Source organism: Coturnix japonica, chromosome 38 (assembly GCF_054131305.1).
Source record: "Coturnix japonica strain WE chromosome 38, WE-NBRP24, whole genome shotgun sequence".
Classification (NCBI taxonomy): domain Eukaryota; kingdom Metazoa; phylum Chordata; class Aves; order Galliformes; family Phasianidae; genus Coturnix; species Coturnix japonica.
In genome coordinates, this window is record NC_140700.1 from 1,825,595 (window position 1) to 1,850,733 (window position 25,139).

General features: G+C 48.6%; 2 protein-coding genes across 5 annotated transcripts in view; both read left to right on the top strand.

Annotated features, from left to right (window-relative positions):
* KDM5B (lysine demethylase 5B) overlaps positions 1-4,171 on the top strand; it is a 35,622-nt gene extending 31,451 nt beyond the window's left edge. For all 3 annotated transcript variants that reach the window (XM_085527076.1, XM_085527075.1, XM_015884840.3), the window contains exons 24-27: positions 1,097-1,208; positions 1,802-1,956; positions 2,393-2,728; positions 3,188-4,171. In XM_085527076.1, the coding sequence (XP_085383202.1) occupies positions 1,097-1,208; positions 1,802-1,956; positions 2,393-2,728; positions 3,188-3,325 (741 nt within the window). In that variant the 3' untranslated portion in view covers positions 3,326-4,171. The remainder of the gene's footprint in view (positions 1-1,096; positions 1,209-1,801; positions 1,957-2,392; positions 2,729-3,187) is intronic.
* A 181-nt stretch (positions 4,172-4,352) lies between these two features.
* Positions 4,353-24,251, top strand: IPO9 (importin 9). 2 transcript variants are annotated; one of them, XM_015884841.3, is made up of 24 exons: positions 4,358-4,614; positions 6,272-6,333; positions 6,907-6,993; positions 7,407-7,608; positions 7,959-8,047; positions 8,301-8,387; positions 8,955-9,074; positions 10,151-10,251; positions 11,109-11,167; positions 11,673-11,824; positions 12,498-12,596; positions 12,731-12,837; positions 13,413-13,552; positions 13,805-13,964; positions 14,875-15,101; positions 15,316-15,464; positions 16,365-16,493; positions 16,975-17,250; positions 18,813-18,979; positions 20,825-20,958; positions 21,286-21,405; positions 21,912-22,013; positions 22,729-22,805; positions 23,189-24,251. In XM_015884841.3, exons 1-24 carry the CDS (start codon positions 4,446-4,448, stop codon positions 23,297-23,299), a joined length of 3,126 nt encoding a protein of 1,041 aa, XP_015740327.1. In that variant the 5' UTR covers positions 4,358-4,445; the 3' UTR covers positions 23,300-24,251. The 2 variants fall into 2 exon arrangements, 1 of the variants encoding a protein (XP_015740327.1); XR_014938739.1 differs by lacking the exon at positions 15,316-15,464 and having other exon boundaries at positions 4,353-4,614; positions 23,189-23,561.
* The last annotated feature ends 888 nt before the right edge of the window (positions 24,252-25,139 follow it).

Here is a 25,139-nt window from a genome sequence, read left to right on the forward strand (position 1 = left end):
AGTATTTGATTAGTCTTTGTGTTCTTATCTTACAAGTGTTGGAATGGAGACACAGACCTTCCTGAGCTCTGAGCAGAGGCTCAGATCAGGTGGTTTTCGGCAGAGGGTCTTCATCCCTCCATCCCTCTGTGTCACTTATGCTAAAACTCCCAAGCTGGACCTTGGCTGGAGCTGTGTGTTGATGGTGGGATTCTGGGGGAGTTTGGGACCTCCTCTGATAAAGGTCTCTATCAGCAAAAAGGGCAGGACAGAGCCAGGTGTGTCACTGTCCTGGTGTTCCTGAGATAATAAACACAGGGGAAGAAAGCCTGAAACAAAAGGTCTGTGCAGCATAAAGGATACGAACCACCTCGAAATGACACGCACTCTTGCTTTAACTACATGATCCTTGAGGTCCCTTCCAACCTGGGTTATTCTGTGATTTCAGGTTTTGCCTGAGTAGCCTCAATTTGCTTATCCAACTGCCTGTTCTGCCCAGGGCTGGGGCTGCTCTGTGCTGCCTGTACAGCTGTGCTGGGGCTCCACTTTATAAGCAGCAGCAGTGGGGGAGCCCAGGAGCTCAGTGCGGCCATGGGGGGTCCATCCCTTCTTGGGATGAGCTGTGACCAGAACCTCCCTGCATGGACTTTGAGTTTTCTTCTTTGGATGATGTTCCTAGGCATTGCCCACATGTCCTGCAGCAGCAGTGCCTCCCATAGTACTGCAGCCATAGTACACTGCACAGAGGGGACAATGGGGTGAGAGAAACTAACCAGAAAACCAATTGTGAGCATTGAAAGTGAAGGGGGTTCAGAAAGGGGCCCGGATGCTCAGCATGAAGGCTGGGTGCTCCTGTGAGAGGTGTCAGGAGAGGCTTAGGAAGGAGCTGGGCCAGCTGGGGTGGTGACCCTGAGGGCTGTGGAGGTGTCACCATGGCCTTGGTGTGCAGTCTGTAGTGCTGCTTGTGTTCCAGGTTCAGGGTTTAGGAATCCTGTGCAGGAATGCAGCTCTCAAATAAAGGCCATGAGTTGAGAGCTTTCATTTTGCAGCTGTTTGACACTTGAGGCCAACATGCTAATGGAAATGCCTGTGCGTTGTGTTCTGTTCTGTCTTCTAGGTTTCTCAAACAATCGGAGCTATGTCATTCTCCATGCCTCATGACTGGGATAACAGAACCATATATTTACATTCTCCATTTTCTACAGGACAGCAATGCATCCCACTTCATGGTTTGTAATCTTCACTTTGATACTTTTCTTTCTTTTTCTTTTCTTTTTCTCATGTGTTTGATGGAGGAGAGGTTCCACGTCCAGCCTTAGTTTTGTGCTTCCAAGTAGGAGCACTGTAGTTTGGTACCAGAAAGCATTGAAATGGGCCGTGGTTGTGAGCTGCCCTCTCTGGGGCTGTTGCAAAAGGCCCCATATGTGTTCTGTGGGGTGGGGGTGGTGCCCATAGGGCAGGTTTCAAATGCAGGGCTCACCCTCAACTCTTCCTCCTCTCCTCTCTTGGCTTCACTTCTGAATTCCGCTCTGTCCATCTCATCCACTCGTGCTGCAGTGAGGAGCTCACTACGCTAAGTTTTGTCTTCAGAGGAAGGAAGGAGAACGATGGCCTGGCACAAACTGCAGGCAGGGGAGGATAAAATCACTGCGCTGCTCAGTATCTTCTATGGAAACCTTTAACTCTCATTTTTAACTCTGAGCGGCAAAGAGGGAACAAATGAGAGGAAATGTGTTGAGTTGCAGATGTAAAGTCTTTTGTGGGTTTTGTTCTCATCGGTGCTGACATGGAGGGGTTCCTTCTCTTCTCTCTTTGGTGGCAGTCGTCAGCACCGAGCTGGATGAGCTGATGATGGAAGCGCAGCTGCTGCAGGTTTCCCTGCCTGAGATCCAGGAGCTGTACCAGACCCTATTCACAAAGCAAAGCCCCGCTCTGCAGGCTGAGCAGAAGCCATCGGTCGGGCCGAGCAATGAAAAGGTGAATGTCTGAGCATGGGGGTCAGCATGGGGCAGAGTGGGCATCATACTCTGTGTGTGTGCTGCTAGGGAAGGTGTTTCTCGTACCCAAAAGCAATGGAGAAGTTAATAATGTGTGCAATCCATTGGATGGCAGTTGGGACCTGATGCGTTTCTGCACTTTGAATGTGGATTTAGTGATCCTCCTCTGTGTGATAAACACATCTGTCCCTGTGCTGAGGGCCCCGCTGGCTGCCCCTGGGGCACTGCATGGGCAGGAGATGAGAGTCTTGTTTATAGATACTCTCATTAAAGCATGATGCTGTCCTTTGCTCCCCTATGCAGCGCTCCCACAAGCACTGCTTGTACTGGAGGCTCCTCCTAAGCACGGAGTTTGGTATATTGGAGTTGTGTTCATCAGCTGTATCCTCACCATTTATCAAATACCTTTGTGACAGAACGAGTGCTGCCGGGGCAAAAAGGATGGGATGAGTTACATGGAGAGAAAACTGAAACGCCGCTTCGAGAGGGAGAACTTCTGTGATGAGAAGAGAGCGAGGGTAAGAAAAATGAGAACACCCAAAAAGAAGAAACTGAAACTGAGTCACACGAAGGATCTGAGCAGCAGCAGCAGCAGCAGGATGGAGAGGGAGAGGGAACGGCTCCTGGAGGTGCAGCGCAGCAGTGAAAGTCATTTGGTTCCCTCTGACACGTCGTTCTCTGAGCAGGAGGACTCTGAGGACGAAGATGCCATCTGCCCTGCAGTGACGTGTCTGCAGCCCGAGGGAGACGAGGTGAGTGGAGGTGGGACCACTGAGCTGGGAGCTGCTGGCCTGCAAAGTGCAGTGTGAGGGTGGGGAGGGGTCACAGTCTGGGGCTGGTCCTGCCTGAATGCCCCAGGAGCAGCAGGGAAGGGGAGCAGGGCCGTGCATCACAGCAGCAATGTGGGGCTGCAAAGGGACTGGGGGGGGTGAGTGGGAACGTGTTCACTTCCACTCCTGGAATATAGTCACAGCCCTGGAACTCTGTGCTAAGAAATGGGGAAGGGTGGCATTGCCTGCAGCGTGAGGGGCTGGGGTGCATTTCCATCCATACCCCTGGATGGGAGGGGGGTTTGTGCTTCATATGGAGCTGGGCTGCAGTGATTTGGGTGCCTGGCGTGCAGTGGGTGCTGTGTTCTCATTAGGATCAATGGGGTTGAAAAGCAACTCCTGAGTGCCTCTGAGCCGCAGTGTGTGTCCATTCCTCCTTAGGTGGACTGGGTCCAATGCGACGGCAGCTGCAACCAATGGTTCCACCAGGTGTGTGTGGGCATCTCCCCCGAGATGGCTGAGAAGGAGGATTACATCTGCATCAGCTGCGCCGGGAAGGGCTCCCCGTACAGAAAGTGAAAGTGCCAGCAGAGCCTTCAGGACTGGAGCAGAGAGAGCTGTGGAGTTTTCCATTGGAGAACCAGGCTGCAAATGGTGCTACTTGTATCCTCACGGGATCATTTTCCAGAACTCCAAACGAGTTGTTTTGTTGGGTTTTTTTTGGGTTGTTTTTTTTTTTTTTTTGACACTTTTTGTATTCTCCCCTTTGATCTCTTTGTGGTTGTGGAGGTTTCAGGAGCTGGATGGTGGGGTTGGGGGGGGGGGGGGTTGGGAGGGGTCTGGGCCGACTCAGACGGCACTGATGGGGGAAGGGGCACCTTCCTTCCCTTGGACAGCATCGATACCTCTGGGATGTGCAGCCCCACAGCGCGGGGTCGTTCCTTGTGGGAGGAGCTCCCTGTTTACTCTGTTCTTCACCCTTCAGAAGACTTTTTAGCTTTTGGGTTTTTTGGTTTGTTTCTCCCCCCCCTCCCCCTTTTTTCCCTCCCCTCCCCCCCTTTGTTTTCGGTAGCTTTAGGTTTATTTATCTGAGCAATAACTTCTATGTCTGGTTTCAGCGACCTGATTGATTGACAGCTGGGGGGGGTCGGCGTGTTGCTTGTAGCATTGGTTGATGTACAGAGGGCAGCTGGTAGATCCCATAGTGTGGCTGAGGGGCCGTGATGTAGAAGACATAAAGGATTAAAAACAAAACAAAAAAAAAAAAAAAAAAGCTCTGTAAAGTAAATTGCCACAGCTGTATTTTGGCTTTTTCTCTCCTTTTATTTTTTTTTCGGTTTTTTTTTGTTTTTTTTTTGGGTAGCTTGTATCAAACGTTGCAGTTTATATTGTGGAATAAAAACCCCTGGTTATGTTATAAAATGAGATGGTGTTTGTAGAGCTGCTCCAAAACAGAGGGAACCCATTCAAAATCGGGTTCGGGGTGTGGGGGGGGAGGGAGGGGCTCGGACACGCGCACAGCCGCGGACACGCGCATACCGGACACGCGCACCCCGCCCCGCCCACCGCTGCAGTTCGTCCTCCTGGCCGCCAGGGGGCGCTGTGCTCGGTGCCGTCCCTACGCGACGCGCGTGCGTGCGTGCGTTTGGCGCGCGGCGGCCCCGTATCCCGCGCGGCGGCGGCGGAGCGTGAGGGGGCGATGGCGGGAGCGGCGGCGGCGGGAGGAGCGGGAGGAGGCGGCGGAGCGGGCCCGGTAGCGCAGGGACTGAAGGAGGCGCTGGTGGAGACGCTGACCGGGATCCTGTGCCCGGTGCAGGCGGTGCGAGCCGCCGCCGAGGAGCAGGTGAAGGTGTTGGAGGTGACGGAGGGTGAGTGAGCGCCGGGCCGCGCCGCGGGGCTGTGTGAGGAGCGGGGCGATGTGGGGACGGAGCTGGGCCGGGAACGGGCAGCGCCGCGGGGGGTGGAGCCGCCACAGCGGAGCCCACGGAGGCCCCGACCGCGTGTGGGGCAGCGATGAGCGGGAGCGGGGCGGGGAACGGCTGGGCACGGAGCGGTGTGTGGCCTACACCGGTGTCTGCTGTACAACAACCGCACACCGGCCCCGTGCGGCCTCGCTGTGGGGTCCGGCCGGGCCCTAATGGCGCTTTGCCGCCCCTGCCCGCTCTGAAGGGGCCCTTCGTGCCGCCTGAAGGTCTGTCAGCTCAGAAACGTCAACAGAGGAACCTGACGGTAAAGAGAAGGAAGGTGGGGGGGTGTGACTGGCCGGGGCTGCTCCCAGGGGACGTGAGGATGAAGGGAAAGTTTATTGTTGTGGTCTGTGTGTGACGCTCCCGTGGTGCAGTACAGGGAGATGAGTTTGTTACCAACGGGGCTGTTGGGTGTTTAGAGGTGGTGGTGCAGCGGTACGGGTCCGGCAGTGCTGTGTGGGATGGGCAGGAACATGGCAGAGCTGAGCTCTATGGATCAGGGAGATCCAGGGGACGAGGAATGGAGTCATGGAGTCACAATATCACAAGCTGGGAGGGACCTGAGAGCATCACTGAGTCCAAACCCATCATCTACATGTCACAGCTTTATAGATATCCCAGAGTAACTTTGCACTTCACTGCTGTCCTCCCTAGGGCATCACAGCTCTGAAGCTTTAATGCCTTCGCTTGGGGGAGGCTCACCAGGCTGCTCCCATGGAGTGGCTCCAAACAGGTTCAGACTGTGTGGATCGGGGGTGCTGTCCTCCATGAGCACTGCCAGCCTTTGGAGCACGCTGTCCAGAGAAGCTTTGCTGATTCCAAGCTTGAAAATACACTGAGCAACTTGGTTTGACCCTGCTGATGCTGCTTTGCTACAAGGGTGGGCTGGAGGCCTTCTGGGTTCCATTCATCTGCGTTACTTTGTGCTGTTGGGAGTCGAGGAGCACAGGAGGAACGAGCCGTATCCTCCTTGCAGATGCTAAGAGGAGGAGCAAGAGCAGCACTGTGTTGTTGTGGGAAAGAAATGTAGATCACGTGAGTCAGGAGCGCTTTAAAGTGCCATAAAGAAACCAGAAATATGCTGGCATTGAGCATGTTTTAAAGGTAGAACACTGGAAGTAAAAACAAGGGCAGTGCAACCATTAAATTCATGGAGTCACAGTTTGAGTTGGAAGGGGCTCTTAAAGGCCATCTGGTCCCACTCCCCACCACACACCTGGACACCCACAGCCCTGTCCTGACCCAGGGATGAATAGTTAGAGCTGCAGCCATGGGGAGCCGAGTACATCTCAGCCTGTGCTGGTTGTTAACCTGAGCTGCAAGGTTTTAACCCACGAGGGAAAGAAGTGAGATGCTGAGACAACAAATGAAGTTTGTGCAGAGAGCACAGGGGAGGATGAATGCTCAGCAATTTATGTGAGAAGCTCTGCACTAGAATTGTCTTCTCCATCTTACATATGAGTCACACTGTTGGTATTGTGTCTTCCCCCTAAAGTCTCGGTGAGTTTCCCTGCGTGGGAATGAAAGTTCTGACACAAGCATTTATTCTGTGTTGCAGAGTTTGGTGTCCATTTGGCAGAGCTGACAGTGGATCCACAGGGAGCGCTGGCCATCCGGCAGGTGAGCTCACACACACATGGGCAGCACTGCGCTTTGTGGGGCCTCCCACTGTGTCCTGGGGGAGCTGGAGGTGGTTTTCCTTTGGCCCTCCATTTTCCCTTAGTTTCTATGGGTTTATCACTTCTTCCTTCAGCACATCCAGGTGTGCTGACCTTTCCTTTCTTGAAAGCAGCACTTTCTGGGCCTGCCCAGTGTGGTGCTGGCTGTGCACAGTGGGCACCAGCAGCAAAAGTCCTCTTCTCTCTGCCACAGCTTTTCCTGTTGGTGTTTTCCTCCTTGCAAAGGAGGTGTAGGTTCTGTGTTTCTGTGGTTACCATGTGCTCTATATCTCGTGCTCTTGTAGAGGTGAGAAATAGCTGCCTTCTGGTGTCAGCAGTGTGTAAGCTGTCGCTGTGTGAGGAATGGCCATCAGTTCAGCTTTTTACTGCTATGGCTTTTTCAGCAGTGTGACAAGGACTTTTTGGTCCAAGCAGTGTGATGGGATGGGGGGGGGGGCTGAGCTGAGGGGTTGGGGGTGGTGCTTGTTGTGGTTATGAGATTTGTTCCTAATTTGTGACCTCTCTTCTAACGCAGCTGGCATCCGTCATTTTGAAACAGTATGTGGAAACTCACTGGTGTTCTCAGTCAGAAAAGTTTAGACCTCCAGAGACCACAGAGAGGGTAAGGCTTTGCTTTGTGTTTCCTGGTTTAAGATGCTTTATCCACTAAGAATATTAACTGGTTCTCTGAAATAGATCTTGGGAATGGTGCCCCAGAAGCACTGCCCTTTTTCCTTCTGTCCCTTCTGGGCTGGGTGCCTGGTTCTCCTTCACCCAAATCTTCCAAAGAAAGCAAGCACAGGCCCTGACATTGGAACCAGTATTTATCTCAACAAGCCCTGGGTGTCCTCCATCCATGTCTGCGTCCTGCCTTGTTGCAGCTCTCAGCAGTTGCTGTGTTCCTGCCTGAGGGCTCTGCATGAGGCGAGCACTACATTACAACGCACCCAGCAGCCTTCCCTAAAAAGAAACACAGGGTGCAGTCTGCAGGGTTTGGTCTGGAGATGTTTTGCTAAACACTGTGGTTCTCTACAGGCAAAAGTTGCTATTAGAGAGCTCCTACCCAATGGGCTGAGAGAATCCATCAGCAAAGTGCGCTCGAGTGTTGCCTACGCAGTGTCAGCAATCGCCCACTGGGACTGGCCTGAAGCCTGGCCTGAGCTCTTCAACCTCCTGATGGAGATGCTGGTTAGTGGAGACGTGAACGTGGTGCATGGAGCCATGAGAGTGCTGACAGGTACGTGTACACAGCAAGGCTGCCCAAGGAGGTGCTCCAGGCTTTTCCTTACCCCCAAGCATTCTGTCCCTTTGTACTGCAAATTGAGCTAAAACTTGCTGCTGCTGCTCTGCAGGGCACAGTGCTCAGTGTCAGGCTCTGTGCTGCAGGCTGCAGCTTTGTAACTCCCAGCTCTCAGATATCTGCCATTTTCAGCATGACATTTGTCTGCTGTCCCTCAGGGATTGCTGTGGGTAGGGCAGCCAGCGCTGGTCTAAGCAAGCATGAAGCAACTCATCTCCCAGCGTTCTCTGTGTTGTTGTTATGTGTTTGTTTTCTTCTTAGAAGTTCCCTTGTTTTCTGTTTGGCAGAGTTTACCCGGGAAGTGACAGACACGCAGATGCCACACGTTGCTCCTGTTATCCTCCCAGAGATGTACAAAATCTTCACAATGGCTGAGGTACATCTTCACTCTTAAATGGGTTCTGAGTTGCATTGGTGGGAATATTCTTGGAGCAGAGAAACGGCAGATGTGAAGGTTGAACTGTTCCATGGTAAGACTTAAAGTGTTTCCTCTGTGCTGTGACCATTTGTGACAGCCAATGTGTAAACTGAAATGTTTGAAGCCAGTAATGAAATAAAAAGGAATCAAATAAAGCAGAAAATAAGTATCCCTTTAAAATGTCTGGTATTCCCTCTCTGTTGTTCTGCAGGTATATGGTATTCGCACGAGGTCGCGTGCAGTGGAGATCTTTACCACGTGTGCCCATATGATCTGTAACATGGAGGAACTGGAAAAGGCAAGAGTTCAACCTACCCTACATCATGTACTGAATGGGAACGAAGTGAAGCTCTAAAATGTCATTAAATGAAACATAGGAGAGAACTCCATGGTGCCAGCTGTAACACAGAGAAGTGGGTGTCATTTCCTGCTCTCAGAGTGGCAGGCTGCCTGGTTTCTGTGCACACCTTGATGCTGTGCTTGGTTTCCATAACTGAGTTTAACAGATGTGCAGGGCCAGCTTGGAGACAGGGGGGTCAGCCTGGGTTGGAGGTGGGGACAACAGCCTCTTTGCTTGGAAATCCCTGGAGGAGCTTCCTGACGCCAGGGGGATGTCAGGTAGCTGTAAACACGTATGGATCTCCTGTCCAGCCCTGGGTAGATGTTTCCAAATGTGCTTTGACATTTGGAAGAACACTTGTTGTGTTTGCCTCAGAGGACTCACAGCAGTGCTCCTCAGGCCGCTGGTGGTTCTCTGCTCACAGCACTTGTTTGGCTGAGCAGAGGGTGGCCCTTTGCTTTCCTGTCAGACACAGAGATATCTGGTACCTGGAACTCACCTCTGCTTGCACTGATTTTTAACCAGGGTGCAGCCAAAGTCCTGATATTCCCTGTGGTGCAGCAGTTCACGGAGGCCTTTGTTCAGGCCCTGCAGATGCCTGACGGACCCACATCAGACAGTGGATTTAAGATGGAAGTCCTGAAAGTAAGTTGGTTAACACTGATAGGAAATGACCAAATACAGAAGCGCTGCCAGGTGTGCTGGGAAAGAGAGAAGGTCAGGTGCTGTGTGCTGCTTCGCTTGATGCTGCCTGTGTTGAGCTGTGATGCTTTCTGGCTCCCAGTGCCATGCAGTTTTGATACAGGATTGTGCCTGTGCTGAAGATGTGTGTGGTGAGCTCCATAGGGATGTGTTGGTGCATTATTGGGTCGTCGGGTGCAGTTTTGTGAAGGTGGACGTTTGAAGCCCATTCAGCTGCGTTCCTTGAGAGAAATGGTAATGCAGAGTTACTGTAAACAAGCATAAATTTTTTCATAATGATCAGCTTTGCTCTGGAGCCAAGAAATTAAATGCTGGAAGGTGCAGGAGGATGCTGTTGTGGTATTCAGAGGAGCAGCTGTTAAGTTCCGTATTGTGGAACTGGTTTTTGTGGTCCTGTTCAAGGCAGCAGCACTGTGTTACTGCATCCCATTGCTTCCTCTGCTGCTGCCTCTCGGTGCAGGCTGCAGTGCTGTAGAAGCAGTAGGAGCCATTGATGGATGGTAGCAGCTCTCTGTGAGGGGAGCAGCGTTCTGGCTGGGTGCACAGAACAACCACTGGTTTTGTCACTTAGGACTTGTAAGTTAATGATAGCAATTTTCTAAGGCAAAATGATTTCAGGTGTAAGACCTATAAATTGCCTTTCCCTCCAGCAAAGTGCATTTTGTAGTCATTGTAATGCAGAAATGAGAGAATTCAAGGGATTGGTTAAGCCAGCTCTGCAGATAAGATGATTACAGGAGCTCTTGAATTGCAGGGGCAATGGGAGAGAGAATGGAAATGGTTTTGGTGATACGTTTTGAACCAGCTGCAAACTCCCACCTTTTGTTTTTTCCCCCCTCTCAGCAGAGTACTGAGAAGTAAATGACAGAAAGATGTCCTTTCTTCTTCCCTTTCTCTCTTGAGAGCAGTCCCAGCAGGACTTGGGATTATCCATGTTGGTAATGGAAGTGCAGCCCATGAGCTGAGTTTTGGTGCTGTTCCCTGGTTTCCCTTCTGATTGCTGCTCTTTGTCCTTCCAGGCTGTAACAGCACTGGTGAAGAACTACCCGAAGCACATGGTGTCCTCAATGCAGCAGATCCTGCCCATCGTGTGGAACACCCTTACAGAAAGTGCTGCCTTATATCCTTTGCAGTGAATGCTTTTAACCGGAGTAAAACAAGACAAACTATCTTGTGCCCAAGAAGGACTTGAACTTGGCTGGAGAGTGTTAGACCATGACCAGCAGCGCAGGGATCTGTTGTATAGATTCTGTGGGTGTTTCTGTTGGGCTCCATGAAATTCCTTTGGCCTGAGTCAGTTGTGATAAACGATGGGAGTCCCCACACTGTGCTGGCTGCAGAACTGTGGCCAACCTCTGTGTTCTCTCTGGTGCTCTTCAGTGAAAAATGCCTTCTTAAAACAATGCCTGGTAGTGATGTTAAGGCTTCAAAGGAGAACCTACCTTATCCCTTGCTGCAGAAATAATGACTGGTTATGCTTGCTGCTGAAGCTGAATGTGATTTGCCTTTTAAATGTTATCACTTAGTCATCACTTTGCTGAACAATCTGCAATGTTAAAGAGATGTTCTGCTGGTAGTTTTCATGGTACGTGCAAACTGACAAGCCAGGTCTTCCACATCTGCTCCAGGTTAACTTTGTGCTGCTGTGGCTCCTCGCTGTTGGGTGTAGAATGAGCTCCTTGTGCCCTGGGAAGGCTGGATCTGAGTGGTTCCATTGTGGCAGAGCTGTAGTGTGGCTGAACCTTTGGGTTTCCTTGGAGGATTTGTGTGTGAATGGAGTTACCCAGGGTTGCTGTCAGGTGATGGAGAAGTGGTTTCTGCAGCTGGGCAGGAAGTCCCAGGTCTCATCTTCTGTTTGAAACACAGCACTGTGTGTAACCTGTGCTCCCTAAGAGAGCAAGCATAGTCATTATTAGGAATTTTAATTCCTGTTAGGTGCATCTTCTTAGAAACATGTGTTTACTTAACTCCATCTACTTATGTGAGAACAGAAGTAAATTATACAGAGGAGGTGGAGGATCCTGTGGATTCTGATGGTAAGGACTTTTGAACTGCACTTCTGAGTCCTTCTGGAGAGGAATGGACTTACCTTAATATTGCTGTTGTCAAAACAGTTGCAGAAACACCTCGGGAGTTCATGCTTAATGTACATTTACAGTGTTGGAAAGAAGTGATGGACGCTGTTCTAAGTATCATGTGGCTGTGATCAGTGAAGCTGCATAACTTAAAGTTTCTAACGACTCAAGGAGTGAGTTTTGCAGCAGTTTTGAGGTAAAACTGATGGACAAAAGAAAACCAAGCAGGTTTTATTTTGGGCTTGATCAATTTTAGTGAGGGGTGTGCAGTGAGGTGGGAAGAGAGAAGTAGGTGATCAAGTCAGAGTCCTCCCAGGGCTGCTGCTGCCATTGCTGGTCCAGGAGCAAGAACAGCCATTACCCCATCAGACAGCCTAACAGTCTGTAATTGTATTTGACACCCGTTTATACTTCTATGTATGTTAGCATTTGGAGTCATGGCCCTTCTCTTCGTTTCTTTGTTCAGGTGAAGTATTGGGATTTGAAAATCTGGTGTTCAGCATATTTGAGTTTGTTCATGCCTTGCTGGAAAACAACAAATTTAAGAGCACAGTGAAGAAGGCTTTGCCAGAGCTGATCTACTACATCCTTCTTTACATGCAGATCACAGAGGAGCAGGTGAGCAGGTTTGTCTTGTGTAGGAAGTAAATGAGATAAGAGATTTAAACCAATTAATGTCCAAGGAAGTGTTTCAACACATGGAAGCTGCTGTAAGCTAATGTGGTTACTGAGGGATGTGGTTTAGTGGGCAGCTCTGTTGGCATGTGGGTGGTTGGTCTAAATGATCTTAAAGGTCATTTCCAACCTTTATGGTTCTGTGCTGTTCCATCCATTTCTCACAGCATCCAGGTGTTCCTATCAATAATAGCGTGTGTGCAACAGTGAAGGAATGTGTTGTGAAAAGGAAAGTGACCAAACTGAAATGCATAGCCACACTGTGGCTATGTGGTAGTGAAAGGATTGTGCAAGCGGTGTGACATAGTTTTTATGGTTATTCTCTGTGCTTCCAGGTCTCCCAAGCCTGAAAGCCATCTCCTGTTTATCTTGTTTAGGTAGGCATGCATAAAAGCAGTTAGAGCTTCATCCGCTTCTCCCATTCCTCAACTGTAAATGAAGCAGTGTAGCATTGATTTCAGCTCAGTCATGAGTTTCTGAAGCTGATTTCAGATGAGGGGCAGAGGTGCGAGATGGGCTCAGGGCAGAGAAGGCTTCTTCTTTTCAGAGATTACTGCAACAGCGTGTAAGAATCATCCTTCTTATCCTCCCTTTCCTTCTTGTCTTCCTGCTTCAGATAAAGGTTTGGACTGCAAATCCGCAGCAGTTTGTGGAGGATGAAGATGATGATACTTTTTCCTATACAGTGAGGATTGCTGCTCAAGATCTCTTGCTGGTATGAAAAATATTCCATGTTTCGAAGCAACCAAAGAATGAGAACAATACATTTAGCTTCATGTTGAGTGTTTGGAGGAAAGCCTGCCTTTAAAAGTCTGTACAACTCAACATGGATTATTTCCCTCTGCACAGGCTGTGGCTGCTGATTTCCAGAATGAGAGTGCAAGTGCTTTGGCTGCAGCAGCTACGAGGCACTTACAGGAAGCTGAGCAGGCCAAGAACAGTGGTGCTGAGCACTGGTGAGGAGATGGGACAGCAGGGAGCTGCAGCGGTGGGTTCTGTAGTACTGAGGGCAACACAAGTCAGTCATGCGTTGTTTTTGTGGCACTGCTGCTGATGGGCAAGGATGAAAGCTGAGAACTGATTAGGAGAAGGAAAAGAGAGTAGGGTAATTCTCAAGGCAGATGCACAAACCTTCCAGTTGAAGCCCTTCACCAGGTTTCTGTCCCAGGCTTCTTTTTGGGAACCCTGACTGACAGTTCCTTAAAGCATGTTGTTGTGAAGCGTTGTTTGTTATATGTGATCCAAAGAGACATGGGCAAAACCTTCGCTTTCTTCTCAGTTAAGTGGGCTCAGAATTTCAGGCATCTCTCTCAGTGCATACATAGAATAATCAACTGAGATGCAGTTGGAGACTGCAGAACAAATCCTTTAATCCTTCAGAACAAAGTCTTTTTATTTGTTTATTTCTTCAGAAGGGAAAAAAGTGGTAGAAGCAGCACATTATTTTTTTAACCCAAAATGTGGAAAGGGATTTATTCATTGGGGGTGAAGGTGGGCAGAAAAGCCTAAAAGCATCTGGATTCTTCTGCAGGTGGAAAATACATGAAGCTTGTATGCTGGCCCTGGGTTCTGTGAAGTCCATTATTACAGACAGCGTGAAGAACGGCCGAATACATTTTGATATGCATGGATTCCTGACCAACGTCGTTCTTGCAGACCTCAACCTTTCAGGTACACCAGCCCTGGCCATTGGTCCAGCTGCTGCTGAGTGCCAGAGCCTGGGGACTTACAAGTTTAAGTGTCTGTGGTGTGCATGTGCTGTAGTGCAGTGCCAGCATCCCATTTTCTTTAAGCTGAGGCTGGTGCTGGTCACAACAGAAGAACCCAAATAGTTATGATGGTGAGGAGGAGGAAGCAACTCTGACTTTGAATTCATGAAACTCATTGTGAAATGGCTGTTGTGTTTGTTCTGCTTTGTTTTAGTGTCCCCTTTTCTCCTGGGCCGGGCTCTCTGGGCCGCCAGCCGTTTCACAGTGGCCATGTCCCCAGAGCTCATCCAGCAGTTCCTGCAAGCCACGGTCAGCGGTCTGCATGAAACCCAGCCACCTTCTGTCCGAATCTCTGCGGTCAGAGCTATCTGGGGGTAAGCAAAGATACTCCAAAGCTCAGGGATCCATGGTAGAAATTGCATTTTTAAAGCTGGTATGTTAAAATAGCTTATTTCTGCAGACTGTGAAAGTAATGGCGTGGAAAGATCTAAGTATCAGTGTGAGAAGTTTAAGTGAGCAGGTTCAAAGCAGGGTAACTCTGATGAGGAATAAGTTGAGGTTCAAGGTTATGTACAGAACAATGTTACAATAGATACGGTCCCAAACGGAAGCAGAACTAGATGGTGATGACAAACATGGAAATGAAACCCTGGTTGGTGCTGTGTGGACACAAGTATGACTAACAGAACGTGTCCTTGTGGGACAGATGAGGGCAATAAAGAAAGTTGTTGGTTTCTTTCCCCAAGTAACAAGGAGAAAAAGGGAAGATCTGCTGAGTAGATTCAAAAGTGAAATGAAAACTGGAAATTAGTTCTTTAAACACACACATCCCCTCCCCCAAACCAACTTAGGTTCCATTTGCACTGAGATGGTGATGAATAAAGGCAGGGAGTTACTGTTCTGTTACTGCTGAAATGTTCTCATCCTTCCTAGCTCACCTGTACTAATGCTAATTAAATGCTTTGTAAGAAGTGACACTTGCTCACACTGCTTTTTGTCCTTAAGGTTAATGCCCTCCATTGGTGGGCAGCTCTAAAGAGAGAATTGTTACTTAGGAACCCTGGAAGCTTGTTTCAGAGCTGCACGTTTTAGCATTGCTTGGCTCAGCTCAGCTTCTGTGAGCTGTTGTGTGGAATGAGGAGGAGATGTGGTTGAGAGATCAAGGAAGAAGTGTACTGATGGGGAGAAGTGTTAGAGGAGTCAACTTACAGAAGAATGGGTATTTATATATAATCCATTGTTACACTTCACTGTGTTCTGTGTGTGTTTTTGTGTCATGTCTAGCTATTGTGACCAGCTGAAGATCTCTGAGAGCACCCATGTGTTACAGCCTTTCCTTCCCAGCATCCTTGATGGTCTGATCCATTTGGCAACGCAGTTCAGCTCGGAGGTGCTCAACCTGGTGATGGAGACGCTGTGCATTGTCTGCACGGTGGACCCAGCATTTACAGCAAGTGTGGAGAACAAGATCTGCCCCTTCACCATCGCAATCTTCCTGAAGTACAGCAATGGTGTGTGTTCAAGCTGTCAAGCACGGTTGGTTTTGCTAATGGATCTTGATGGGGATGTGACTGTGCTGAACATGTAATAGATCGTAACTGCATGAGCCTTGATTCGTACTGTAAAGCTAGAAGGGAAAGTACTGCTTTGCCAGTTTGAAACAGTGGCAGCAAAAACTGAGATGTTTGTTAGTATGTTTTAGTAAATGGTGCTTTCTCTCTCCAGATCCAGTTGTTGCTTCTCTTGCCCAAGATATCTTTAAGGAGCTAGCTCAGATAGAAGCCTGCCAGGGTCCAATGCAGATGAGGCTAATACCAACTCTTGTCAGCATCATGCAGGCCCCTGCTGACAAGATCCCAGCAGGGCTTTGTGCAGTAAGTGCTACAGTGGTACCTGGTCTGAGCTGGGGCTGATTCTTTAACATAAAGGATGGCTGCTCTGCAACGAGTAGGAAGGTTGTTTTAAACTGCTTTCAACAATGACTTCAGTGTTTGGTAGAATTGTCTTTGTGGAGAGAAGGCAAACTGCAGGAGGGGGGAGAGATTTCCATAAGTAATGTGTGCTGTGGACTTCCTCAACTCCCTGCAGCACATCCCCAGCTGTTCTGCTGTGCCATAATCAAGTTTCACCAGTGACAATCTCTCCTATACAGTGGACTGTTCTCCAGCAGAATACATAACCGTTCCTTGTGTTTTTTTCTGAGATATTTTTTCTGATTTATATGTCACGTGTATGAATTGCTGGAGATAAACTGCACACATTTGTTGTCTCTAGAAATTCGACTTAGAAAAGACTGAGCATTGACTCTGTCAAATGATTTTATGGAATTAAGCCCATAAATATCTTAATCAAGATGTTTATAATCTGCGTGTTGATTGGTATTGCTCTACCAATCACTAGTAGGTGATTAAAGTAAATATCTGGATAAAATGGAGTGAGTCGGCCAGAACAATTCTCTGGTTGCTCTGATCACTGTGTCAGGATAATGTATATCCCTGTGGAGCTGCTTACCACACTGAATGCTTTTACACCACTCTTAATGTTTGAACTACCTTGGGAACTTGGCAGTGCACAGCACTGTGTGTCCATGGCCATTACAGTGGCTCTGGATGTGTGATTTTTAAAATAAATAAGATATTGCTGTGTGTAACATCAAGATATTATGATAGTGCTGGGTTACATCTCTCCTGCTCGTGACTGAGGTGCTTGCAGTGCTGACTCTGTGTGCTGTGGCTGCTGTTGTAACAGTGCTTTTGTCTGTGGTTTCCTTTCAGACTTCTATTGATATATTAACCACAGTTGTGAGGAACACCAAACCTCCTCTGTCCCAGCTCCTGATCTGCCAGGCATTCCCTGCGGTGGCTCAGTGCAGCTTGAACACAGATGACAATGCTACCATGCAGGTAACACTGTAGGGAGTGGTCAGAGCTGCAGGGACAGGCGAGTTTGAGAGAAGTGACCAAATGAGACAGTTAGCAAATCCTTCAAGGGAGCTCAGGCTTTGCTTGCCAGTAGCTGTATCATCAGCTCCCTGGGAGGCTCTACTGCCTCCAGCCTGTCATTAAAGCATTGCTGTTCAGAGACCTGCAATGACTTCTGCTGAGATCATTCTGTAATTTCAAGGATCGGAGTGAATGAACGCTCTCGGGCATGAGGAAGCAGAACCTCCTGCATCTTCCTTCTTGCCATTTTCTTGTGTACACATTTAAGTGGGAAGGGGAAGATAAAACTTCTTTTGGTTGATTCAGAGACTGAATGGAGGGGAGAGCAAGGATTCAGCTCACAGGTGTAGTGCTGATCTGAGCTGTGCTTGTTAGCAACTCTGCTGTTAGCTGATGGTGGTTTTAGAAAGGGAAATTCTAACAGAATATCTTTCTCTTACAGAATGGTGGTGAGTGTCTGCGTGCGTACGTCTCAGTGGCATTGGAGCAGATTGCACAGTGGCATGATGAGCAAGGCCACAATGGGTTGTGGTATGTGATGCAAGTGGTGAGCCAGCTTCTGGATCCAAGGACCTCAGAGTTCACTGCTGCCTTTGTGGGCAGGCTGGTTTCCACTTTAATTTCCAAAGCAGGGAGTGAGCTGGGAGAGAACTTGGACCAGATCCTGAGAGCCATCCTGAGCAAAATGCAACAAGCGGAGACGCTCAGTGTAATGCAGGTGAGCAGACGGGAGGCCAGGAGGGTGAAAAGAGGTGCTGCAAAAAGAAACTGTCAGATTAGAAGTGCAAATAAAAGCATGTGCCTGATTGTTTGTGGGTTATGTACTCAGAGGTTCTGTGTACCCTGTGAAGTACTCAGGAAATAGCCTGCTCTGTTCATCCAGTGCTGTCTGGATTACCTGTTAAGCCAGGCTCTTATTGGGTAAGCTTTAATGCACCTTAAATAGTCTCATGACCTTTTGCTTGCAAGGACTGAACCTTTAGAGAGCACCTTCATTAGGGGTGTTGTGGCAAGGGCATGCCTTTGAGTGTGTCTGTGTGAATAGCCTGGAGCTGAGACCAGGTGAACTTTAGGAGGTGGGGCATGTAGTTGGCCTGCATCAGGACAGAGGTCAGATGAGAGCATCACGGTCTCCTCTGCCCTTGGTCTACTTTTAGTGGCATGGTTTGTAGAATGATTTTATCCCAGTAATGTTGATTCTCTTTCTTGTCTGTGCCCTTAAAGTTCAGCACCTGCTTCCTGAGCAGCAGCTGTGGGAGGGCACTGTGCTGCCAGGACCCACCTCTGCCCTCAGTGAAGACCCTGGCTGAGACTTATCAGTTCTAACCCTTTTATCTTGGGTATCTGATTTGTAGTGCTGTGTTTTTTTCAAACCAGTACCCAGTGAGTCACGAGGGCCACTCAAATATCAGCACAGAGTTCATCTTCAGGCCTTGATTTATTTTTTTTTCAGTTTTTCCCCCTTGGAAACACTCTTCATTCATAGCTATGCAAAATGGCTTTGGCTATTTTGGGATTTAAAAGATGTAGAGGCTTAAATTTGAACAAGTCTCATGAAGCCCCTGCAGCTGTGAAAGAGAACAAGCCCCAGTGATGTTGAATGTCTTCTCTGTCTTAGCCTGAGATGAGTCTGCAGTGAGACATCTTTCCCTGAGGAAATCTGTGTGTTGTAAATACCTTCCTAAAGCTTGCAGTTCTTTCCCTAAAACTTGCAGTTTAAAATTCAGAGCAGGAGGAATGCTGCTGCATTACTGTGTGGTGGTTGGGAGACGTGTGGTGGTGATGGAATACACCTGGGGTGGAGAATATGGCTGTGGACAAGCAATTTCTGTGCCTTAGTGTGGTGAGCGTTCTGAGCTCTTTGTGCACAGGGCTGTGTGTACAGCATTGGACCAGGGAGCAGACATGGGTACCTGCACTACCTGCCTTTGCCATGTGATGTTTTTGGTGGTCAGAAGCCTCTGCAGCCTCTCATTTATTCATTTTTTTCAATTGCTTTTTAATCTCTACGTTAGGAAGATTTGCTGATTTGGGGCATGGGTGTGAGTAAATGGATTCCTGACCTGTTTTTTGTGGGTTAAATATTGCTGCTGATGGTAGCAGTATCCTTTCCTGCTTTTGTAGCACACTGCATCTTGCAGATGGTTTTACTTTCTTTTCCTCTTGGGGTCAGTGAGCACCATCTCCATTCCTACAGGGCACCCCATTTCTTGAATATTTGATAAAACATTTTCAGCCAGTAAATAATGTACAGCTCATGTTTCTTTTCCTCCCTGGCAGTCCTTGATTATGGTGTTCGCTCATTTGGTTCACTCACAATTGGAACCACTCCTCGAGTTCCTGTGCAGTCTCCCTGGACCAACAGGCAAGCCTGCCCTGGAGTTTGTGATGGCTGAATGGATGAGCAGGCAGCACCTGTTCTATGGGCAGTACGAAGGCAAAGTCAGGTAGGATGCGCTGTAAGCTGCACCAGTGCCTTGATCACAGCCAACTGATCATCCCCTTGTAGTTAAATGTGCTATGTGTGAAGGAATCACAGAAGGTTGGGAAAGACCTACAGGATCACCCAGTCCAACCATCCACCCACCCTCACTAATCCATGTCCCTCCACTCAACATCCAATCTTTCCTTGAACACCATTGAGCTCCATTCACCACCACTCTCTGGGCCCAGCCCTCCAGCCTCTTTACCCAGCCAAGGGTGTACCTGTCCAAGCCACGGGCTGCCAGCTTCTGCAGGAGAATACTGTAGGAGACAGTGTCGAAGGCTTTGCTGAAGTCCAGGTAGACCACATCAACAGCCTTTCCCTCATCCATCAGATGGGTCACTCGATCATAGAAGGAGATCAGGTTAGTCACACAGGACCTGCCTTTCATGGAGCCATGCTGGCTAGGCCTGATCCCCTGGTTGTCCCACACTTGCCACGCGATCTCCCTCAAGACGATCTGCTCCATAACCTTCGCTGGCACCAAGGTCAGGCTAACAGGCCTGTAGTTCCCCAGATCCTCCTTACAACCCTTCTTGTAGATGGGAATCACGTTGGTGAGCCTCTAGTCTGCCGGGACCTCACCAGCCAACAAGGAGCACTGATAGATGATGGAAAGCGGCTCAGCTGTCACTTCTGCCAGTTCCCTCAGCACCTGAGGGTGAATCTCATCTGGCCCCATGGACTTGCGGCAGTGCAGTTGGAGCAGTAGTTCTCTGGCTGTGTCCTCCTGAATCAGGGGGCTTTTGTCTGCTCCCCAGCCGAGACTACCAGGTCAGAGAGCAGAGTACCCTGAGGACAACTGGTCTGACCTTTAAAGACAGACATAAAGGAGGCATTCAGAACCTCTGCCTTTTCCTTATCCTCAGTGGTCACATTCCCAGCCTCATACAGTAAAGAGTGGAGATTCTCCTTGGTCCTCCTCTTACTGTGGAGGTATTTGTAAAAGAGAAGGAAGGGAAGCTGGTTCACGCTTGTAATGCTACACCTGCACTGGGCAAAATGAATTATTTTCCTGAGCTGTCAGTTTGGTTCAGGAGAGCTGTGGTAATTGGAGCAATCCTTGATGTTCCTCTGAGTGCTTCTGTTGCTGTTCTGTGCTGGAACAGGGGCACATAAGTGGGAGGGAACAGGTGTCTTAAGTGAGCACGGGACTGATTGTAACATTATGGTTTCTTGAGCAGGATGAGGATTGTTTCTGGATGTGAAATTCTCATTATAAACTGCAGTGGAAGGTGAGCTGAGAGCTCTGCAGGATGCTCTGAGGCTGTTTGAGGCAGCCAGCACTGCAGCTGACAGCAAAGTGAAGCCTGTTGTACGGCACTGTGTATCATCCAGTGTTACAGAGGTTTGTGTGCAGGTGATTTGGCAGTGCTGTGCTCTGTTCTAGGCCCCACTTTGGGGTTATTTACAGCAAGGGAGCTCACGGTGCATTAGGAATTGCTGGATGTTTTCTGAGTGATGAAGAGAAGGAATGCCTTTACAGAAGAGCCTGATGTTCAGATCCAGGGAGATGGAAGTTAGTAAAAGGAAAACAAATAGCTCACATCAAGTAAGCTGAGTAACTGACACCAAATAACCCTTCCGTGTTCCTCAGTCCCCATCCCTGTGGATGGTGGGATGAAGAAGCGGCTGTTCCACATCTTAATGTAAAACAGGGGAAACTGGAGAACTCTGTAGTGCTTGTACTTGGTGGCAGTGGGTCAGAAGGGGAACCTGATGGCTGCTCAGGGATGTTCCCCATATCCATCCTGCTGGGTGAGCAGGGGAATCCCCACCCCTAATTGTCCCACTCTCTGCTCCCCAGCTCAGTAGCACTGTGTAAACTCCTGCAGTACGGCATCAACACGGATGACAAACGGCTTCAGGACATCAGGGTAAAGGGAGAAGAAATATTCAACATGGATGAGGGAATACGGACACGATCCAAATCGGCCAAAAGTAAGTCGTGATTTTACTGCCTTCACTTCCTTTTTTTCCTGTTAGTGGATGCTATGAAAGGCTTCACATACCAGATAATGCAAAGCTATGGGAGGTATTTCCTCTCACAGAGGAGGTGCAGGTTGGTTTTTTAGAATGAATCCATCCATCATGTAGGTGATAGATGTTGGTACACGTACCAGCTCAGGTCCAATGGTAATTGCTAATGTGTGAGCACCTAAATTAGTGCTCCCAGCTCTTACCTTGATAGGATCTTTCCTTCTGTCATTAGGGACAAACAGCTTTTCATTAAGAGTGGTACGAATGTTTCTTTCTCTTCTCTTGCAGATCCTGAACGCTGGACAAACATTCCTTTGTTAGTAAAAATCTTAAAATTAATAATAAATGAACTCTCTAATGCAATGGAAGCCAACGCATCCAGGCAGACCACTGCAGATTGGAGTCAAGGTGAAACACTGGGATTGATTTTCATCTGTAATGGCTCGAATCTACTCTGTAATCTCTTCAGAATCGTTTACAGTAATAAGAAACTGACAATAATAACTATTATACTATTACACCTGTAATTAGAACCACAGAATCTTTGGAGTTGAAAGAGATGCTTAAAAGTCACTTAGCTGAGTCTAGACTCCCCTGCAATGAACCAGTGTATGTAGTTAAACAAAGGCTTAAATAGTGATTCAGAGGTGTGTTTTTATATCTGGAAATGATGGTCTTACATGTGGAGTTGTATCTGCATGTCGGGATCTGACTACACCAGGAGAATCATCTTTGCTTTGGTGTGTTTGATTCTTGTTTCTTCCTCCTATGGGACAGTAATGGCTGCAGGTGGCTCCCTTTGCCCCTGCAGCTCAAGGCTTTCTGCACAACAACCATTCAGCCTCTACATAACGACTGGCAGGCTGGACATCCTGGCTGTTATTTATGTCTTGAAATTTGTGTTTTCTGAACAGATGATTCAAACGATATGTGGGAGGACCAGGAAGAGGATGAGGATGAAGATGAGGGCTTAACAGGACAGTTCTTATCAGATATTCTTTCCACAAACAAGTATGGTGAGTCGCAGCTTTTTAGTGCTTACTTGGAGATAAAGCAGAGTGGATGACATTCTAGTCTTAAGTTTTCTTTCCTTGACAGCAGCGCAACAGAGATGAGATGCAAAGGGAGGGAAATGTCACAGTGGGGTTTTGTTTCAGACAGGAGTTTGAATGTTGTGCGGGTTTCATGCTGCTGAGGTACAGGCAGCTGTTCCTCCTAAGGGAAAGTTGGTGGCAGAGGTGTAGGTGTGACCTGGAATGGCAGCATCATAGCAGTGGGTGAACTTGCTTGGTCTTGAAGAAGAAGTGATGCATAAAGAAAATGGAGCACATATAATAGTCCTCCCTCTCCAGTTTGCATACAGTCTTAGGAAAGAGAACCTTACAGGCTAAACACAGTAAGGGATTATTTCTTACTTAGCACAGAACTGAAAGTGTGTCACCTTGACATAAGATTAGGGCTGAGATAATAGCGCACAAACAAACTCGCTGACCCGGTATCCCGTGGATGCTCATCCCAGCTCTGTGTTCCCTGGGACTTCTGCTGTGACCCTTCATGGGTGCAGTTTTGTTTCTAACCCTGGAAGTTCAGGAGCAGACATGCTGGGTGCAGAACTTTGTACAGCAGCACTGAAGCTGTGTGTGGATTGCTGGGTTACAAGAGTCCAGTAGAACACTCCCTGGGGTGTTTAGCTCTGTTTGTTGTTAATATGTGCTGCCTTGCCTCTGACAGATGAGGATTACTATGAAGATGACGAAGAGGATGATCCAGATGCATTAAAGGACCCTCTTTACCAAATAGACCTCCAGGTGATGCTCTGGAATGAGTTGTTTTCATTTTAATCAAATCATGACTGGGGCTGTTTTTCCTTATTGTATCTATAACTTGTGAGCAAACAAGACTTGCTCAAACGGAGGGAGGTGAGACTTTTATCTGGGAGCCTTGCAGCTTTTTGCTGAAATCAGCAGCAGAGTGGAGATGGGAGCTCACATCATTCCCCATCGCTGCCCTGTGCTGTACTTTACTCCTTGTGAGCTCCCTCTGAGCCCTTCCCAGCCGTATCCCTCCTGCTGCATCGCTCCCTCCTGCAGTCCCTGTGTGTTATCTGATGTGTGCTCACCTTTATGGTGCAGGATAGAAGTAGGATCTCCCGGGATGTGATGCTGACTTCTGCTTTCTGTCTCCCTTGCAGGCGTATCTCACTGACTTCCTGTGTCAGTTTGCACAGCAGCCCTGCTATGCCATGTTTTCAGACCATCTCAATGAGAATGAAAAGCGAGTACTGCAGGCCATTGGCATATAAACCCACCCAAGAGAGCACACTGATCATATCCGAACCATGTTTCTTGGCTTATTCCATGTTTTATGATTAAACATAAAACAATCTCCGGTGCCCACCTGCTTGTTAGAGGTGGATGATGGCCTCGTGGCGACGTATTGAGCCTCATCTTAACAAATCTGCTAAGGGAAGGAATACTAAGGAAGCAGCAAAGACAGAAGTCTGGAGCTTTGCACATGGGTCTCACCATGGGAGCACTTTCATTTTCCACAGTAACTTTCCAGGAAGTTCTTAAAAGAAAAAAAAAAAAAAGCAGAACATGTCCTTAATGTTTTTAAAAGCAAACTGTGCCTGGGAAGGGGCACTGAACTGAGTAACACACAGCACAGCCAGACTGAGAAAGGAACTGGGTCGCTCACAGATTGCTATGGACGTATCTCGAGGACTTTGGAAGGTTGTTGTTCCTCTTCACACTCGTGTAACACACAGGGTCAATCTCTCGATCTCACAGTGTGACTTCTTTTTATAGAACCATAGACTCTTCTCAGAGATACCTGAACAATATAGAACCCGTTTGCAGGAGTCTGGATGGGAAGCTGAGACAATAAAGCAGAGCATATCTTCATGGTCCCATGGGAGCAGTTCTGCACCAGAGCTTTGGTGGGCTCGTGTTAAGGGGAGCTACCACTGTCCTGTTCCTGTGCCCTGTGGCTGCTGGAGCCGTTGGATTAATGGAGCACAAAGAGCCACCGTTTCCAGGGAGGAAAACTGATTGTATTTGGCAGATGTGCTCCACGACAGCCCACTCTGAACTACTCTGCTTCCTTCACACTCCTGTGTGTATTTTTATAGGGTGGTAAAATAACATTTGCAAATTGGTTTGAGCTGTAAGAAGGGCGCGATGTATCTCACAACACCTCTCTGCCTTTGGTTCCCCGTTGGGGGGGAAGATGAAAATAAAACCTATTGAGACGTACCTCGGTTTCCTTCTTTACAACAGGACCTGAAAGGAAACGGCAGGTGTATTTCTCCATAGGAAAGGATGTCTTCCTATGGGGGTGTGACACAGGAGTCATCCAGCCAGAAAGGGAGTCTTGTAATGGATCATCTGCTGATGGCTGAGCCATTACAGTGGTTCTACTTGCTGTTCCTTAGTGGAATCGATGCATTTTGAGTTGTATCCAAAAACCTCCAAGCAGTCCTTATGTGTCCTATTGCTCTGATTTAGTGGGATTTAGATGTTTTGCTGTGTTGATAGCGGGGCACAAAGTAGCCTTCAGTCCTTGACAGTGGAGGTGAGTCTATCACTGGAGGTGAACGGCTCCAGGCAATGGAGAGCGACTGGTTGTGCTTTAAAGTGCAAATGGCCCCGTTTGTGTCTGCTGGGAGCTGCTGCCGGTTGTGCTGTGTGTGCTCACAGAATGACCCGGGTTGGAAGGGACCTCAAGGATCATGTAGTTCCAAACCCCCCTGCCTGGCAGGGCCACCAAACATACACCTTTACTAGATCAGGTTGCCCAGGGCCCCGTCCAACCTGGCCTTGAACACCTCCAAGGACGGGGCATCCACAACCTCCCTGGGCAGCCTGTTCCAGGGCCTCACCACTCTCCTAGTGAAGAACTTCCCCCAACATCCAACCTAAATCTTCCCTCTTTTAACTTAAAACCATTTCCCCTAGTCCTGCTATTGTCAGCCCATTCGAAGAGTTTACTCCCCTCCTGGGAGTAAGTTCCCTTCAGGTACTGAAAGGCTGCAATGAGGTCACCCCGCAACCTTCTCTTCCCCAGGCTGAACAAACCCAACTCCCTCAGCCTGTCCTCATAGGGGAGGTGCTCCAGCCCCCTGATCATCTTCCTGTCCCTCC

What these genes read in the sequence shown, in the direction of transcription:
- IPO9 (XM_015884841.3), top strand. Translation starts at nt 4,446, where the DNA reads ATGGCGGGAGCGGCGGCGGCGGGAGGAGCGGGAGGAGGCGGCGGAGCG. An exon ending in GGTGTTGGAGGTGACGGAGG is followed by an intron (nt 4,615 to 6,271) that starts GTGAGTGAGCGC and finishes TCTGTGTTGCAG; the next exon opens with AGTTTGGTGTCCATTTGGCA. An exon ending in TTTACCAAATAGACCTCCAG is followed by an intron (nt 22,806 to 23,188) that starts GTGATGCTCTGG and finishes TCTCCCTTGCAG; the next exon opens with GCGTATCTCACTGACTTCCT.